This window comes from Octopus sinensis, linkage group LG30 (genome assembly GCF_006345805.1).
Source record: "Octopus sinensis linkage group LG30, ASM634580v1, whole genome shotgun sequence".
Taxonomy (NCBI): Eukaryota; Metazoa; Mollusca; class Cephalopoda; order Octopoda; family Octopodidae; genus Octopus; species Octopus sinensis.
In genome coordinates this window covers 12,818,186-12,836,407 of record NC_043026.1, presented here as the reverse complement: position 1 = coordinate 12,836,407, position 18,222 = coordinate 12,818,186, and the positions used below count along the sequence as shown (strand labels likewise).

At 36.9% G+C, this 18,222-nt stretch overlaps 4 protein-coding genes across 4 annotated transcripts in view; 1 reads left to right on the top strand and 3 right to left on the bottom strand.

The window, feature by feature from the left end:
* The window catches only part of LOC115226589 (zinc finger protein OZF-like), a 414,387-nt gene that overhangs the window by 241,432 nt on the left and 154,733 nt on the right, over positions 1-18,222 (top strand). The window lies entirely within an intron of this gene.
* Positions 1-18,222, bottom strand: part of LOC115226645 (zinc finger protein 845-like) — a 364,992-nt gene that overhangs the window by 248,333 nt on the left and 98,437 nt on the right. The window lies entirely within an intron of this gene.
* On the bottom strand, positions 6,008-10,751 carry LOC118768476 (zinc finger protein 239-like). Its single transcript, XM_036515091.1, has 3 exons — positions 10,300-10,751; positions 6,814-7,948; positions 6,008-6,729 (listed from the first exon to the last, which is right to left on the bottom strand). The coding sequence occupies exons 2-3, from the start codon at positions 7,365-7,367 to the stop codon at positions 6,588-6,590; spliced, it is 696 nt and encodes a 231-aa protein (XP_036370984.1). The 5' UTR covers positions 7,368-7,948; positions 10,300-10,751; the 3' UTR covers positions 6,008-6,587.
* LOC115226478 (zinc finger protein OZF-like) lies at positions 16,410-17,923 on the bottom strand. Its single transcript, XM_029797474.2, has one exon. It carries the CDS (start codon positions 17,776-17,778, stop codon positions 16,411-16,413), a length of 1,368 nt encoding a protein of 455 aa, XP_029653334.1. The 5' UTR covers positions 17,779-17,923; the 3' UTR covers position 16,410.

Genomic DNA, 18,222 nt, shown 5'->3' with positions numbered 1-18,222 from the left:
CTTTTTTGACATAAGTTTGAAATATACCTTAACGAGTTCCTTCGTCTATTATAAACTCTTTTTTGACATAAGTTTGAAATATACCTTAACAAGTTCCTTTGTCTATTATAAACTCTTTTTTGACATAAGTTTGAAATATACCTTAACGAGTTCCTTCGTCTATTATAAACTCTTTTTTGACATAAATTTGAAATATACCTTAACAAGTTCCTTCGTCTATTATAAACTCTTTTTTGACATAAGTTTGAAATATACCTTAACGAGTTCCTTCGTCTATTATAAACTCTTTTTTGACATAAGTTTGAAATATACCTTAACGAGTTCCTTCGTCTATTATAAACTCTTTTTTGACATAAATTTGAAATATACCTTAACGAGTTCCTTCGTCTATTATAAACTCTTTTTTGACATAAATTTGAAATATACCTTAACGAGTTCCTTCGTCTATTATAAACTCTTTTTTGACATAAATTTGAAATATACCTTAACAAGTTCCTTCGTCTATTATAAACTCTTTTTTGACATAAGTTTGAAATATACCTTAACGAGTTCCTTCGTATATTATAAACTCTTTTTTGACATAAGTTTGAAATATACCTTAACGAGTTCCTTCGTCTATTATAAACTCTTTTTTGACATAAGTTTGAAATATACCTTAACGAGTTCCTTCGTCTATTATAAACTCTTTTTTGACATAAATTTGAAATATACCTTAACAAGTTCCTTCGTCTATTATAAACTCTTTTTTGACATAAGGTTTGAAATATACCTTAACGAGTTCCTTCCTCTATAATAAACTCTTTTTTGACATAAGGTTTGAAATATACCTTAACGAGTTCCTTCGTCTATTATAAACTCTTTTTTGACATAAGTTTGAAATATACCTTAACGAGTTCCTTCGTCTATTATAAACTCTTTTTTGACATAAGTTTGAAATATACCTTAACGAGTTCCTTCGTCTATTATAAACTCTTTTTTGGCATAAATTTGAAATATACCTTAACGAGTTCCTTCGTCTATTATAAACTCTTTTTTGACATAAGTTTGAAATATACCTTAACGAGTTCCTTCGTCTATTATAAACTCTTTTTTGACATAAGTTTGAAATATACCTTAACAAGTTCCTTTGTCTATTATAAACTCTTTTTTGACATAAGTTTGAAATATACCTTAACGAGTTCCTTCGTCTATTATAAACTCTTTTTTGACATAAATTTGAAATATACCTTAACAAGTTCCTTCGTCTATTATAAACTCTTTTTTGACATAAGTTTGAAATATACCTTAACGAGTTCCTTCGTCTATTATAAACTCTTTTTTGACATAAGTTTGAAATATACCTTAACGAGTTCCTTCGTCTATTATAAACTCTTTTTTGACATAAATTTGAAATATACCTTAACGAGTTCCTTCGTCTATTATAAACTCTTTTTTGACATAAATTTGAAATATACCTTAACGAGTTCCTTCGTCTATTATAAACTCTTTTTTGACATAAATTTGAAATATACCTTAACAAGTTCCTTCGTCTATTATAAACTCTTTTTTGACATAAGTTTGAAATATACCTTAACGAGTTCCTTCGTATATTATAAACTCTTTTTTGACATAAGTTTGAAATATACCTTAACGAGTTCCTTCCTCTATAATAAACTCTTTTTTGACATAAGGTTTGAAATATACCTTAACGAGTTCCTTCGTCTATTATAAACTCTTTTTTGACATAAGTTTGAAATATACCTTAACGAGTTCCTTCGTCTATTATAAACTCTTTTTTGACATAAGTTTGAAATATACCTTAACGAGTTCCTTCGTCTATTATAAACTCTTTTTTGGCATAAATTTGAAATATACCTTAACGAGTTCCTTCGTCTATTATAAACTCTTTTTTGACATAAGTTTGAAATATACCTTAACGAGTTCCTTCGTCTATTATAAACTCTTTTTTGACATAAGTTTGAAATATACCTTAACAAGTTCCTTTGTCTATTATAAACTCTTTTTTGACATAAGTTTGAAATATACCTTAACGAGTTCCTTCGTCTATTATAAACTCTTTTTTGACATAAATTTGAAATATACCTTAACAAGTTCCTTCGTCTATTATAAACTCTTTTTTGACATAAGTTTGAAATATACCTTAACGAGTTCCTTCGTCTATTATAAACTCTTTTTTGACATAAGTTTGAAATATACCTTAACGAGTTCCTTCGTCTATTATAAACTCTTTTTTGACATAAATTTGAAATATACCTTAACGAGTTCCTTCGTCTATTATAAACTCTTTTTTGACATAAATTTGAAATATACCTTAACGAGTTCCTTCGTCTATTATAAACTCTTTTTTGACATAAATTTGAAATATACCTTAACAAGTTCCTTCGTCTATTATAAACTCTTTTTTGACATAAGTTTGAAATATACCTTAACGAGTTCCTTCGTATATTATAAACTCTTTTTTGACATAAGTTTGAAATATACCTTAACGAGTTCCTTCGTCTATTATAAACTCTTTTTTGACATAAGTTTGAAATATACCTTAACGAGTTCCTTCGTCTATTATAAACTCTTTTTTGACATAAATTTGAAATATACCTTAACAAGTTCCTTCGTCTATTATAAACTCTTTTTTGACATAAGTTTGAAATATACCTTAACGAGTTCCTTCGTCTATTATAAACTCTTTTTTGACATAAGTTTGAAATATACCTTAACGAGTTCCTTCGTCTATTATAAACTCTTTTTTGACATAAGTTTGAAATATACCTTAACGAGTTCCTTCGTCTATTATAAACTCTTTTTTGACATAAGTTTGAAATATACCTTAACGAGTTCCTTCGTCTATTATAAACTCTTTTTTGACATAAGTTTGAAATATACCTTAACAAGTTCCTTCGTCTATTATAAACTCTTTTTTGACATAAGTTTGAAATATACCTTAACGAGTTCCTTCGTCTATTATAAACTCTTTTTTGACATAAATTTGAAATATACCTTAACAAGTTCCTTCGTCTATTATAAACTCTTTTTTGACATAAGTTTGAAATATACCTTAACGAGTTCCTTCGTCTATTATAAACTCTTTTTTGACATAAGTTTGAAGTATACCTTAACGAGTTCCTTCGTCTATTATAAACTCTTTTTTGACATAAGTTTGAAATATACCTTAACGAGTTCCTTCGTCTATTATAAACTCTTTTTTGACATAAGTTTGAAGTATACCTTAACGAGTTCCTTCGTCTATTATAAACTCTTTTTTGACATAAATTTGAAATATACCTTAACGAGTTCCTTCGTCTATTATAAACTCTTTTTTGACATAAGTTTGAAATATACCTTAACGAGTTCCTTCGTCTATTATAAACTCTTTTTTGACATAAATTTGAAATATACCTTAACGAGTTCCTTCGTCTATTATAAACTCTTTTTTGACATAAATTTGAAATATACCTTAACAAGTTCCTTCGTCTATTATAAACTCTTTTTTGACATAAATTTGAAATATACCTTAACAAGTTCCTTCGTCCATTATAAACTCTTTTTTGACATAAGTTTGAAATATACCTTAACGAGTTCCTTCGTCTATTATAAACTCTTTTTTGACATAAGTTTGAAATATACCTTAACGAGTTCCTTCGTCTATTATAAACTCTTTTTTGACATAAATTTGAAATATACCTTAACAAGTTCCTTCGTCTATTATAAACTCTTTTTTGACATAAGTTTGAAATATACCTTAACGAGTTCCTTCGTCTATTATAAACTCTTTTTTGACATAAGTTTGAAGTATACCTTAACGAGTTCCTTCGTCTATTATAAACTCTTTTTTGACATAAATTTGAAATATACCTTAACAAGTTCCTTCGTCTATTATAAACTCTTTTTTGACATAAGTTTGAAATATACCTTAACGAGTTCCTTCGTCTATTATAAACTCTTTTTTGACATAAATTTGAAATATACCTTAACGAGTTCCTTCGTCTATTATAAACTCTTTTTTGACATAAGTTTGAAATATACCATAACGAGTTCCTTCGTCTATTATAAACTCTTTTTTGACATAAGTTTGAAATATACCTTAACGAGTTCCTTCGTCTATTATAAACTCTTTTTTGACATAAGTTTGAAATATACCTTAACGAGTTCCTTCGTCTATTATAAACTCTTTTTTGACATAAATTTGAAATATACCTTAACAAGTTCCTTCGTCTATTATAAACTCTTTTTTGACATAAGTTTGAAATATACCTTAACGAGTTCCTTCGTCTATTATAAACTCTTTTTTGACATAAGTTTGAAATATACCTTAACGAGTTCCTTCGTCTATTATATTTGAAATTTGACCCTATTATATTTGACATAAATTTGAAATATACCTTAACAAGTTCCTTCGTCTATTATAAACTCTTTTTTGACATAAGTTTGAAATATACCTTAACAAGTTCCTTCGTCTATTATAAACTCTTTTTTGACATAAGTTTGAAATATACCTTAACGAGTTCCTTCGTCTATTATAAACTCTTTTTTGACATAAGGTTTGAAATATACCTCGAAATCACCATTCAAAACATAGTGAAATAAAACAATTAAAAAATATGTCTGAAAAAATACATTTATTTTCAAAATAATTGTTGGGTAAGGGGTTAATGTTTTAAGTTTTTCGCCATCAACTTCATGACCCTGCTGGGTCACCACCAACAGCATCAGCTTGGTCCTTATGCCAACCGTCCTCTCTTTAACATCATGCCAAGACACATAGGAGAAGAAGAAGAAACAAATTATGATATCGAAATGGTTCCTGGGTGAATATCTCCAACAAATTTCAGTTCCACCCTATACACCCAGATCTATCACTGCAGACAATAACCCTTTACTCAAATGGGTTATGGTGCCCCCAGAACAACTGTAATGTGAAACATCATTGATTCTTGTTTCCAAATGGGGTCTCTACATTAACCATGTCCCAGGGTGGTTCTAGCTGAAACTTAGCTATGCATTTAAGTATACTCTTTTACTCTTTACTCTTTTACTTGTTTCAGTCATTTGACTGCGGCCATGCTGGGGCACCGCCTTTAGTCAAGCAAATCGACCCCGGGACCTATTCTTTGTAATCCCAGTACTTATTCTATCGGTCTCTGTTGCCGAACCACTAAGTGACGGGGACGTAAAGACACCAGCATCGGTTGTCAAGCAATGCTAGGGGGACAAACACAGACACACAAACACAAACATATATATATATATATATATATACATACATATATATGACGGGCTTCTTTCAGTTTCCGTCTACCAAATCCACTCACAAGGCATTGGTCGGCCCGGGGCTATAGCAGAAGACACCAGCCCAAGATGCCACGCAGTGGGACTGAACCTGGAACTATGTGGTTGGTTAGCAAGCTACTTACCACACAGCCACTCCTGCGCCTATATAGGTACAAAAAATTCAGGGTGAATACTTGATAACTGTAAGCACCTGTATATGCCAGCTAGTGGTGTAGGTGATAGGATATATTTATCAAAAGAAAAAACAGGATGCAAAGGATTTTGTGGTACATATGTTTCTGGCATTATTGAGCAATTTATATCAATGCATAATCAATTATATCAATTATACATTGATAATTTGCTCAATAAAGCCAGAAACATATGTACCACAAAATCCTTTGCATTTAGTGGCTGTGTGGTAAGTAGCTTGCTAACCAACCACATGGTTCCGGGTTCAGTCCCACTGCGTGGCATCTTGGGCAAGTGTCTTCTGCTATAGCCCCGGGCCGACCAATGCCTTGTGAGTGGATTTGGTAGACGGAAACTGAAAGAAGCCCGTCGTATATATATGTATATATATGTGTCTGTGTTTGTCTCCCTAGCATTGCTTGACAACCGATGCTGGTGTGTTTACGTCCCCGTCACTTAGCGGTTTGGCAAAAGAGACCGATAGAATGAGTACTGGGCTTACAAAAGAATAAGTCCCGGGATCGATTTGCTCGACTAAAGGCGGTGCTCCAGCATGGCCGCAGTCAAATGACTGAAACAAGTAAAAGAGTAAAAGAGTATACATTAATACATACATACATGCACACACACACACACACATAACAATCAGCCTAGTTTGTTGTGTATTGTTGGTCTTCAAATTTGACAATCCTCAATGTTTATTGCACACACTTGCTTTGTGTATTGTTTTTGTTTTCACTTATCCTCTCCTTTCTCTCTGTCTCCCCACCTCTCTCTCTCTCTTGATCATGAGTATGATTATCGCTGTGTGATTATAGTTAAATCCACAAAAGCTAATACATAGTTTAGAAGGGAAATGCTGTTATAAAATTTTGATGCTGTCATCATCATCATCATCATCATTGTTTAACATCTGTTTTCCATGCTGGCATGGGTTGGACAGTTCGACTGGGGTCTGAGGAGCCAGGAGGCTGCTCCAGGCCCTAATCTGATCTAGCAGTGTCTCTACAGCATGATGCCCCTCCTAAACACCAACCACTCTGAGAGTGTAGTAGGTGCTTTTTACATGCCACCGGCACAGGGGCGAGAGGGGCTGGCATTGAATGCATACTGAACTTTAGCAGTGACAGTCAAACTTTTGTATGGATAGATATATGTGTAGTTAAGTTACATTTTTGAGCAAATGATTTACCACAGATAGCACAGTGAAATGGTTTCTCTCCTGTATGAATACGTTTGTGTTTAGTTAAGTTAGGACTTTGAGAGAATGATTTACTACATACATCACAGTGATAAGGTTTCTCCCCTGTGTGAGTACGCTTGTGTTTAGTTAAAACACTATTTTCTGAGAATGATTTACCACAGATATCACAGTGAAATGGTTTCTCTCCTGTATGCATACGTATGTGTTTAGTTAAGTCACTATTTCCAGAGAATAATTTACTACAGATAACACAGTGATATGGCTTCTTCCCTGTATGAATACGTTTGTGGTTAATTAAAACACTGTTTTGAGAGAATGATTTACCACAGATATCACAGTGAAATGATTTCTCTCCGGTATGAATAGGTTTGTGTGAAGTTAAGTCACTGCTTCGACAGAAAGATTTACCACAGATATCACACTGATATGGTTTCTCTCCTGAATGAATGCGCTTGTGTCTACTTAAGTTAGCATTTTCAGAGAATGCTTTATCACAGATATCGCAATGATATGGTTTCTCTCCTGTATGAATACGTTTGTGTATAGTCAATACACTGCTTCGAGAGAAAGATTTACCACAGACCTCACAGTGAAACGGTCTCTCTCCTGTATGAATACGTATGTGTCTAGTTAAGTCAATATCTCTTGAGAATAATTTACCACAAATTTCACAGTGATATGATGTCTTGCATAACTTTTTCGACATCTCTTCAAAGAACACAAAAACCCAATCCACTGCTGTCAACTGTGATCTTCACTGATACCTAAAGATGCTGCAAACACCTTTAAAAATATGTTTAATTAGAATGCCAAAGCACCAGGTAATGAGATGGAGAAATGTTGCTATGAATCTCAGGTGAGAGCAGATATTTCATAGCAATCCAACCATTGAAGTTTCTCACAGTATTAAATTTTTCCTTTATCTTTCTTCTCTGACCAAATCATATAATTTCCTTTTTCTTGTTCTTTTGTAATAATTTATTCCTCAGAAATATTTCTACTGCTATCAACTGTGATCATTATCAATATCTAAAGATGCTGCAAACCCCTTTAGAAATATATTCAAGTTTAATTAGAATGCAAAAGCAACAGGTAAGGAGATGGAGAAATGTTGCTATGAATTGTTGCTCAGAGCAAATATTTCACAGTAATTCAATCCTGGATTTATAGCAGTTGGGTTATTATATTCGTTCGTTAAGACATTTTCCTTTAGTCTTTAAGACATGATAGATATTCCAGATGTATCCAATGTACAAAAGATGTTTTGTGCCAATGTCATCTGTGAATCTGAAATAATAAAGAAACAGTATTTAGATAGAGAGGAGAGATCAAAAGAGAAATGTTACAACATTTGTTTATTAATTAACAAATGACATCATATAACATTGGGTGAAATGTAAAAATTTGTAAACTATAGATACAGCTTCAAATTGTGTGTATCCATGCATGCCTATATGTATATCTATTCTTTTACTCTTTTACTTGTTTCAGTCATTTGACTGCGGCCATGCTGGAGCACCGCCTTTAGTCGAGCAAATCGACCCCGTGACTTTTTCTTTGAGATGAAGAGACCATATTATGGCTTTCACCGTGGCTTATTGTTAACCCATGTTTCTCAACACATACAGCTCTTTAACGCTTCATATGGCGGCCATAAAGATACTTTGATGTGTATATTCTGTAAAAAAAAGCACGATCTGATCGTGACCGTTTGCCAGCCTCATCTGGCACCTGTGCAGGTGGCACATAAAAAGCACCCACTACACTCATGGCGAGGTTGGCGTTAGGAAGGGCATCCAGCTGTAGAAACACTGCCAGATCAGACTGGAGCCTGGCGCAGCCCCTGGCTTCCCAGACCCCAGATGAACCTATTTCTTTATTACCCACAAGGGGCTGAACATAGAGGGGACAAACATGGACAGACATAGGTATTAAGTCGATTACATCGACCCCAGTGCATAACTGGTACTTAATTTATCGACCCCGAAAGGATGAAAGGCAAAGTCGACCTCAGCGGAATTTGAACTCACAACGTAACAGTAGACGAAATACCGCTAAGCATTTCGCCCGACGTGCTAACGATTCTGCAAGCTCGCCGCCTTATGAACTGTCCAGACCCCAGATGAACCGTCCAACCCATGCTAGCATGGAAAATGGACGTTAAACGATGATGATGAACTGTTCATTACAATTATTACAAAATATACATACAGAAATATCTTAAAGACAAAAATTAAAACTAACATAGGCACAGGAGCAGTTGTGTGGTAAGTAGCTTGCTTGCCAACAACATGGTCCCGGGTTCAGTCCCACTGCGTTGCACCTAGGGCAAATATCTTCTACTATAGCCTCAGGCTGACCAAAGCTTTGAGAGTGGATTTGGTTGACAGAAACTGAAAGGAGCCCATCATATGTATATATATATATATACAGTTGCAGCCAAAATGTTCAGAACGGCATTGTTTTCGTCAGAAAAGTAGGTATAAGTTTTTATCAAAATTGTTATTGTCTGAGATTTGGGTGTAATTTGAGAGGATAATACAAAAGTTATGGATGATTTAGTGCAAAATGATCAGAACGGTTGAAAAAATAACAAAATAATCAAAAATGACAGTGAATACTGGAATTATTTAATATTTAATGTGAAGTCCTTTAGCTTCAATCACACTTTGACTTCTTCGACTGCATGAGGAAATTAAATTTTCAACCTCGGCGGAATTTGAACTCAGAACATAACGGCAGGCGAAAAACCTATTTCTTTATTACCCACAAGGGGCTAAACACAGAGGGGACAAACAAGGACAGACATAGGTATTAAGTCGATTACATCGACCCCAGTGCGTAATTGGTACTTAATTTATCGACCCCGAAAGGATGAAAGGAACAGTCGACCTCGGCGGAATTCGAACTCACAACGTAACGCAGGCGAAATACCGCAAAGCATTTCGCCCGGCGTGCTAACGTTTCTGCTAGCTCACAGCGTTACTTTACCTTATATATCACACGTAATAGTGGAGCGGAGGCGCAATGGCCCAGTGGTTAGGGCAGCGGACTCGCGGTTTCGATTCCCAGACCGGGCGTTGTGAGTGTTTATTAAGCGAAAACACCTAAAGCTCCACGAGGCTCCGGCAGGGGGTGGTGACGATCCCTGCTGTACTCTTTCACCACAACTTTCTCTCACTCTTACTTCCTGTTTCTGTTGTACCTGTATTTCAAAAGAGCCGGCCTTGTCACTCTCTGTGTCACGCTGAATATCCCCGAGAACTACGTTAAGGGTACACGTGTCTGTGGAGTGCTCAGCCACTTACACGTTAATTTCACGAGCAGGCTGTTCCGTTGATTCGGATCAACCGGAACCTTCGTCGTCGTAACCGACGGAGTGCCTCCACAAATAGTGGAGCGTGTCGTTTCGAAAATAACAGATCAATATTTCAGTTTGGAAGTATTTTCCTGTCGGCCCATGGTCAGCCAAAACGACGACTTTTACAGGAGCAAATCTCTTCCTTCCAATGTTGATACGTGTTTTCCCTTGCATAGAATTACTGAATTGTCGAAAGGGTTCCACGTAATAACAATTCTATTATTCACAAACGTAATTACAGATTTATTATTATTCAGGTAAATCTTCGTCGACTTACCGTTGTTTGTCCCCGTTTCTCAGCAGTGAACCAGTGCGTCGACCAAACTGCAAAACGGGTTTCTCTCTCGTCCTTAGATTAGGATTTCCAAACCTTTCTTTCCAATTCCAAAAATTCTGCACCGTTTCTCAGCAGTGAACCAGTGCGTCGACCAAACTGCAAAACGGGTTTCTCTCTCGTCCTTAGATTAGGATTTCCAAACCTTTCTTTCCAATTCCAAAAATTCTGCGACATCCACTTTCGTTTGGCTTCTTATTCTTCAGACATCAATTCGTATCTCGTCATTGCATGTCTTCAATTACTTTTTCCCCACCTCAAATATATTTGTGTATTTAGTAGCGTATCTCATTTACTCTTTGCTTAAATATATATTAAATATATCTTTATTGTTTTAATAAGTTTTTCCTAGTGAGATAACGATTCACAAAGGGAAACGTTGATTTAATACTGACAAATATGAATTGATGTCTAAAAACTTCTTTCGTTTTGTCCGAATTATTTCATTTGTTATAATTCATTATAATTCACCGGGATTTTACCAAAGCTAGGAGAAGCAATGGTGATCCTTCGGTATACGTACACACGTGACTTTGTTTACATTTCTGAAGATAGGCGTTTTGTGAATGTAATAACTTCTGATAAGGACTATTAACTTCTGTCTCCGGTATAATTCAAAAGAGGGAACAAAATATCAGCAACACCGCCTGTGCAACGTCTTATATATATAATGAAATTATTGTATCCAGTGCTCAGGTGCACCACAACTTGTCAGAAAGTGCATATAAAGTATATGCAGTAATGTAGAAATGTCTGGAAAGCGAACAATGTATGAGTCAGATACATGCTTGTGTGTGTATGGAGGGGAGAAAATCAGGTGTAGTGTTGGCGAATCTCAGGAAGCATGGAAGTTTTGAAGGATGCAGTGCTCCGACAACTAACAACTGATGCCGGCAGTTTGTTCCATACTTCAGCAACTCTTAATGTGAAAAAACGTTTCCTGAAGTCATGGGAGCTGTGCTGTTTTCTGACTTTGTAAATATGTCCACGGGAGTTTGAAAAGGTGCTCAGAGTTACTGTTTGTGCGATGGTTGATAATTTTATGGGTGTCTGCCAAGTCAGCTGCCAGACGTCGGAGTTTCAATGTGTCTTGAAACTGTGATTCATGGATATTCGGAAGAAGATACTGTTATATTATACGCCAATAAAGAAAGAGAAGAAGCAAAATTGATTTGGTTAACATCATCTTGATTTAATTTAATCATGTCATAATTATATTCTGATTATCTTGTGTTGAGGTGAACGTTAATGTTTGTGGATAAGACAGGTCAAGCTGTTCCTAAGACTAGCTTAATGATAACTAAGCTCTTTTACTAAATTCTTTGTTATATTTAAAATTAATTGAAAGAAACACAGAGCATCTCAGCAGAAATATGGTAACAAAAGGGTTAAAATATATAATAGAGAAACAATTCTTAACCCTTTTGATACCAACCCGGCGGAAACCACCTCTGGCTCTGAGTACAAATGTCTTGTTTTCATAAGTTTTGAATTAAAATCTTCCACCAAACCTTAGTTACAAATTGTGTTCCTAACACTAGCTTAATGATAACTAAGCTCTTTTACTAAATTCTTTGTTATATTTAAAGTAATTGAAAGAAATACAGAGGATCTCAAAATAAATACAGTAACGAAAGGGTTAGAGATGTTCTTTCAGATAACATGAAATATTGAACTTCAAATAGAATAAAGTAAAATATAGCTATGAATAAAAGGTGCGTCGATGATGAATTTTGATTGAAGGGATGGGGCCTCAAAAAGTTGCAGAGAGCCTCTAAAAGTCATGTGGCGGAGCTGGCGTTACCTTATATAATCTTCCACCAAACCTTAGTTACAACTTATGTTCCCAACACTAGCTGAATGCTGATCATCATCATCATTTAGCATCCGCTTTCCATGCTAGCATGGGTTAGATGGTTCAACTGGGGTCTGGGAAGCCAGAAGGCTGCACCAGACTCCAGTCTGATCTGGCAATGTTTCTACGGCTGGATGCCCTTCCTAACGCCAACCACTCCGTGAGTGTAGTGGGTGATTTTTACGTGCCAGACGGGGCTAGCAAACGGCCACGGACAGATGGTGCTTTTTACATGCCACCAGCACGGGGGGCCAAGAGAGGCTGGCAACGGCCACGATCGGATGGTGCTTTTTACATGCCACCGGCACGGAAGCCAGTCGGGGCGGCACTGGCAACGACTTACTAAATTCTTAGTTATCTTCAAAGCTAATTGAAAAAAAAAAACAAAACATCTCAACAGAAATATGGTAAACAAAAGGGTTAAACGAGAGGAGGTTTGTAAACAACCACATGAAAATTCAAACAGAATGGTGAAACATGTTGTTTCAATATAATAAATATTCAGCAGAATTCTGCTTTAAGTACCCTTTATACCCCCCCCCCCACACACACACACAATCATTTAACACTGGTTGTCCATACTGGCAGGTGTTGGATAATTTGACCAAGGCTGGAAGGCTGCACCAGACCCCAGTCTGATCTGGCAGTGTTTCTACAGCTGGATGCCCTTCCTAATGCCAACCACTCCAAGAGTGTAATGGGTGCTTCTACATGCCACTGGCACAGGGGCCATTTGTATGACACCAGTATCTGCTACGACTGGCTTAATTGCTCTTCTTCTCAAGCACATGGGAATTCATGATTATGAAAGGTGATTTAGCTGTTGTTTTAAGCACATCTCACGACCACCTGATACTTTCCCCATTTCTTTGTCACTCTGACCTGTATGGATGCTACTCAAAATTTTTTCTCCCCAAAGCACCATCCGATTGTGGCCGTGCCAGCCTCGCCTGGCCCCCGTAAAATGCACCAATCCAATCGTGGCCGTTTGCCAGCCCCATCTGGCACCTGTGCCGGTGACACACAAAAAGCATCCACTACACTCACGGAGTGGTTGGCGTTAGGAAGGGCATCCAGCCGTAGAAACTCTGCCAGATCAGACTGGGCCTGGTGCAGCCTTCTGGCTTCCCAGACCCCAGTTAAACCGTCCAACCCATGCTAGCATGGAAAACGGACGTTAAACGATGATGATGATGATGATGATGATGATGGTACAACTAAGCATGATCCACTGCTGGGATTTAAGCAAAAATTTCAGACTCTCCATATTTTAATCTCTCATTTAAAACAAATTAGTGGAAAAGAATGGAACTCATAGGGAAAAAGGTTTAAAAAATTTTAAAAAAACTTTTTTTATAATCATATTTATTCGTGTAGAAGATAAATTCACAAAAACTTTGTGAAGATTACAAAAATAGAAAAAGCTATGAAGTGTTATATGGGGTTCTGATTACAAATATCTTGGGTCATACATATCATCATCTGGAAAAGATTTTCTAACTAGAAAGGGTATGGCCTGGTCAGCCTGTAATGACATGCATAAGATCTGGTCATGAAATCTAAGTAGAGACTTCAAACTTGAAATCTTCAAAGCCACAGTTGAACCAATTCTACTATATGGCTCAGAAACCTGGACGTTATCAAAGAAGCTTGAGAGGCGGTTGGATGGAACCTACACTCGCCTCCTTATCAGAGCTCAAAATCTTTCGTGGAAGCACCAACCAAAATGCAAATATATGGGAAACTACCACCTGTGTCATCTCTTGTGAAAGGTAAGAGAGTCCAGTTTGCTGGACATTGTTGTAGAGCTGAAAAAGAGGTAATTTCTACTCTTCTCCTCTGGAAGCCATCTACTCTCAATACCAGAGGGCGCACACTCTCCTACCCTGATGTAATCTCCAGGGATACAGGCATCCAGCAACAGGACCTCCGTAATGCCATGATGGACCTTGAAGTCTGGCGTAGCATGGTAAATTCCATTGTCTCGACCACGGTCGAACAATGATGATGATGATGATCTTGGGGTACTTAAACCAAAATTCGGCCAAATGTTCTTCAATGTGTACAGATTGGTGGATAATTTTAGAATTGTAGGAGAACGATTCCTCATATTTCAGTTACAAGACTCTCCTTCGGTGTGTATTTGTTTGTGCATTTCTAAGAGACTGTAAGTGTTTCTTTACTACCCACAAGGGGCTAAACATAGAGGGGACAAACAAGGACAGACAAAGGGATTAAGTCGATTATATCGACCCCAGTGCGTAACAGGTACTTAATTTATCGACCCCGGAAGGATGAAAGGCAAAGTCGACCTCGGCTGAATTTGAACTCAGAACGTAACGACAGACGAAATACGTATTTCTTTACTACCCACAAGTGGCTAAACATAGAGGGGACAAACAAGGACAGGCAAAGGGATTAAGTCGATTATATCGACCCCAGTGCGTAACTGGTACTTAATTTATTGACCCCGAAAGGATGAAAGGCAAAGTCGACCTCGGCGGAATTTGAACTCTGAACGTAACGGCAGACGAAATACCTATTTCTTTACTACCCACAAGTGGCTAAACATAGAGGGGACAAACAAGGACAGACAAAGGGATTAAGTCGATTATATCGACCCCGGTGCGTAACTGGTACTTAATTTATCAACCCCGAAAGGATGAAAGGCAAAGTCGACCTCGGCGGAATTTGAACTCAGAACGTAACGGCAGACGAAATACGGCTAAGCATTTCGCCTGGCGTCCTAACGTTTCTTATTTATTTATTGCCCACAAGGGGCTAAACATGGAGGGGACAAACAAGGACAGACAAAGGGATTAAGTCGATTATATCGACCCCGGTGCGTAACTGGTACTTAATTTATCAACCCCGAAAGGATGAAAGGCAAAGTCGACCTTGGCGGAATTTGAACTCAGAACGTAACGGCAGACGAAATACGACTACGCATTTCGCCCAGTGTTCTAACGATTCTGCCAGCTAGCCCTTTTTTTTTCTAAGAGACTGTAAGTGATGAATGCCTTCTTACATAAGCTCTGTCTGCTGGAGATTGCTATAATTGCAGTGAGAGAGAGGGGAGGGGGCGGGGTTGAGTTATATTTTCATTGGGATCTTTTGGAAGGGCTGAGCTGCTAACAATGAAGTTCTCGCCATCATTGGCAGCTCGCCTTACCGAGGTGTCAAGAGATGCCCACGAGGGTCCTTGGCTTTTCCAACATCTTCGTGTTGCCATTACCCACGATAATATCGCAAGGGTATTCGCTTGCTTCAGTAGGTTCCATTGTACCTTGTTTTGTGCAACCAACCGAGACACTTGGTGTTCAATTGATTTTTTTTTTCCCTTTTTCTTATTTTATTCCTCTGCTTCTAGCAGTCAACAGAAGATGACATTAGCCACCTACAGAATGGATAACAGAGCTGCAAATAATCCTTATATAACAACTACTAAATGAAGTTGTGTCTTACAGTGTAACAACGAAAATAAAAGGCTTTATCAAATAATAGTATTTGTCCTCTTCTCATTTTGATGCTTATGATATATGCGCAGGAGTGGCTGTGTGGTAAGTAGCTTGCTAACCAGCCACATGGTTCCGGGTTCAGTCCCACTGCATGGCATCTTGGGCAAGTGTCTTCTGTTAGAGCCCCAGGCCGACCAATGCCTTGTGAGTGGATTTGGTAGACGGAAGCTGAAAGAAGCCTGTCGTATACATGTATGTATATATATATATATATATATATATATGTATGTATGTATGTATGTATGTGTGTATGTGTTTGTCCACCTATCATTGCTTGACAACCGATGCTGGTGTGTTCACGTCCCCGTCACTTAGCGGTTCGGCAAAAGGAGACCGATAGAATAAGTACTGGGCTTACAAAGAATAAGTCTCGGGGGTCGATTTGCTCGACTAAAGGCGGTGCTCCAGCATGGCCGCAGTCAAATGACTGAAACAAGTAAAACAGTAAAAGAGATATGTATCATAATTATGAACGCCTCGTGATTCTTGACAAAAGTTTCAACAGCAAAAGCAGTATTTAACATAAAAGTCCCATGACACGTCTTACATCTGCTTCCATTTTTCCAAATTGGATAAACAAATATGTATACACCAACACAACATGTACACACATGTAGTGTATGTATACACAAAGCTAAACAGAAATAAATTTCTTTTTTTTCTTCCCTAGTCTTACACATTTCACAAGGAAAGTTTTTCTCTTGCGTGTATTTGTTTGTGTTTTGTTAAACTACTGTTGGAGACAAAAGATTTCTGGCATATCTCACAGTGAAATGGTTTTTCTCCAGTATGGCTTCGTTTGTGAATTACAAGACAAGATTTATCAGAGAATGATTTACCACATGTCTCACAATGGAAGGGTTTCTCTCCAGTGTGACTACGAGTATGGATAGCAAGATGGGAATTCTGAGTGAAAGATCTTCCACAAATTTTGCAGTGGAAGGCTTTTTCTCCTGTATGAATACGTTTGTGATTAAGAAGGCTTGGATTATTAATGAAAGGTCTTCCACATATTTCACAAGGAAACCGCTTTTCCCCAGTGTGTACCATTTTGTGTTTTGTTAAAATACTGTTTGAAACGAATGATTTCCCGCATGTATCACAGCAATACGGTTTTTCTCCGGTGTGGTTACGTTTGTGAACTACAAGACTAGAATGGTCACAGAATGATTTACCACAAATTTCACAGTGAAAAGGTTTTTCTCCGGTATGGCTACGTGTGTGGATAACAAGACGAGAATTCTGAGCGAAAGATTTTCCACATATGTCACAATGGAAGGATTTTTCGCCAGTGTGACTACGTTTGTGACTAACAAGATGTGAATTCTGATTAAAAGATTTACCACAGATTTCACAGTGAAATTGTTTCTTTCCAGAGTGTATTATATTGTGCTTTGTTAAACTTCCATGAGAAACAAATGATTTCTCGCAGATTTTACAATGAAACGGTTTCTCTCCCGTGTGGCTACGTTTGTGAACTACAACACTGGAATTATCAGAAAAGGATTTACCACATATGTCACAACTAAAGGGTTTTTCTCCAGTGTGGCGACGAATGTGCTTCACCCGATGACCATTCTGAGAGAAAGATTTCCCACAAATTTCACAGTGGAAGGCTTTTTCTCCCGTGTGACTGCGTATGTGGTTGACAAGATGACCGTTCTGAGCAAAAGATTTCCCACAGGATTCGCAATGGAACGCTTTTTCCCCACTATGTATTTTTTTGTGAACTAAAAGATTCGAATTCTGAGTAAAAGATTTCCCACAGATCTCGCAACGGAATGGTTTCTCTCCAGTATGAATTCTTCTGTGACTTATTAAATAACAGTTTGAGGCAAAATATTTACCACATATTTCACAATGAAACGGTTTTTCCTTCCTGTGTATTTCTTTGTGTGTGACGACTTCATCTTCTGAAGAGAATGTCTTTCTACAAATCTCACAGCGATATTCAGGAATATTTTTCTCTACATTCTCATCTCCATCTGTCTCTCGATCTGTATCTGTATCGTTCAAAACAATTGTGTCCAAGTGATCAACGTTCTCCATATTATTTCTTGAGGAATTCTTAAAAAGTAGACAAACGTCCGTGCGTTAATCTGTTATGGTTCAATTTCTTGTCTTAGATATCACAGTCCTCCGTTTACAAGTGTGGAACAGATGCAATGTAGATGTATTTCCTACTCACCAGTAGAATGTTTGGTATAAAGTCCAAATGAAAAGTAAGGAAAGCTGAGGTAAGTTCGTTGATTGATTTGTTGTTGATTAAAAGCCATTTCCTCTTTCCTGTAAAACAGGGAACGACCAATTAACGAAGGCTGTGATCAAATATAGTTCGCCCAATTTTATACACAAACATTAATGTTCTCCTTATCGCGAGATAATTACTACATCGCGTCTTAATAAAATTAGGCTCAACTAATTAGAGACACAGTGGGCGGTGTCATTGATAATTTTTCCTTGTTTTGAATTACACCGGTGACGTATATTAAA

Coding starts and splice junctions, on each gene's coding strand:
- LOC118768476 (XM_036515091.1), bottom strand. CDS start 7,367: ATGTCGAAAAAGTTATGCAAGACATCATATCACTGTGAAATTTGTGGT. Junction 6,730..6,813: donor CACTGTGATATCTGTGGTAA/ATCATTCTCAGA, acceptor TGTATGTAGTAA/ATCATTCTCTCAAAGTCCTA.
- LOC115226478 (XM_029797474.2), bottom strand. CDS start 17,778: ATGGAGAACGTTGATCACTTGGACACAATTGTTTTGAACGATACAGAT.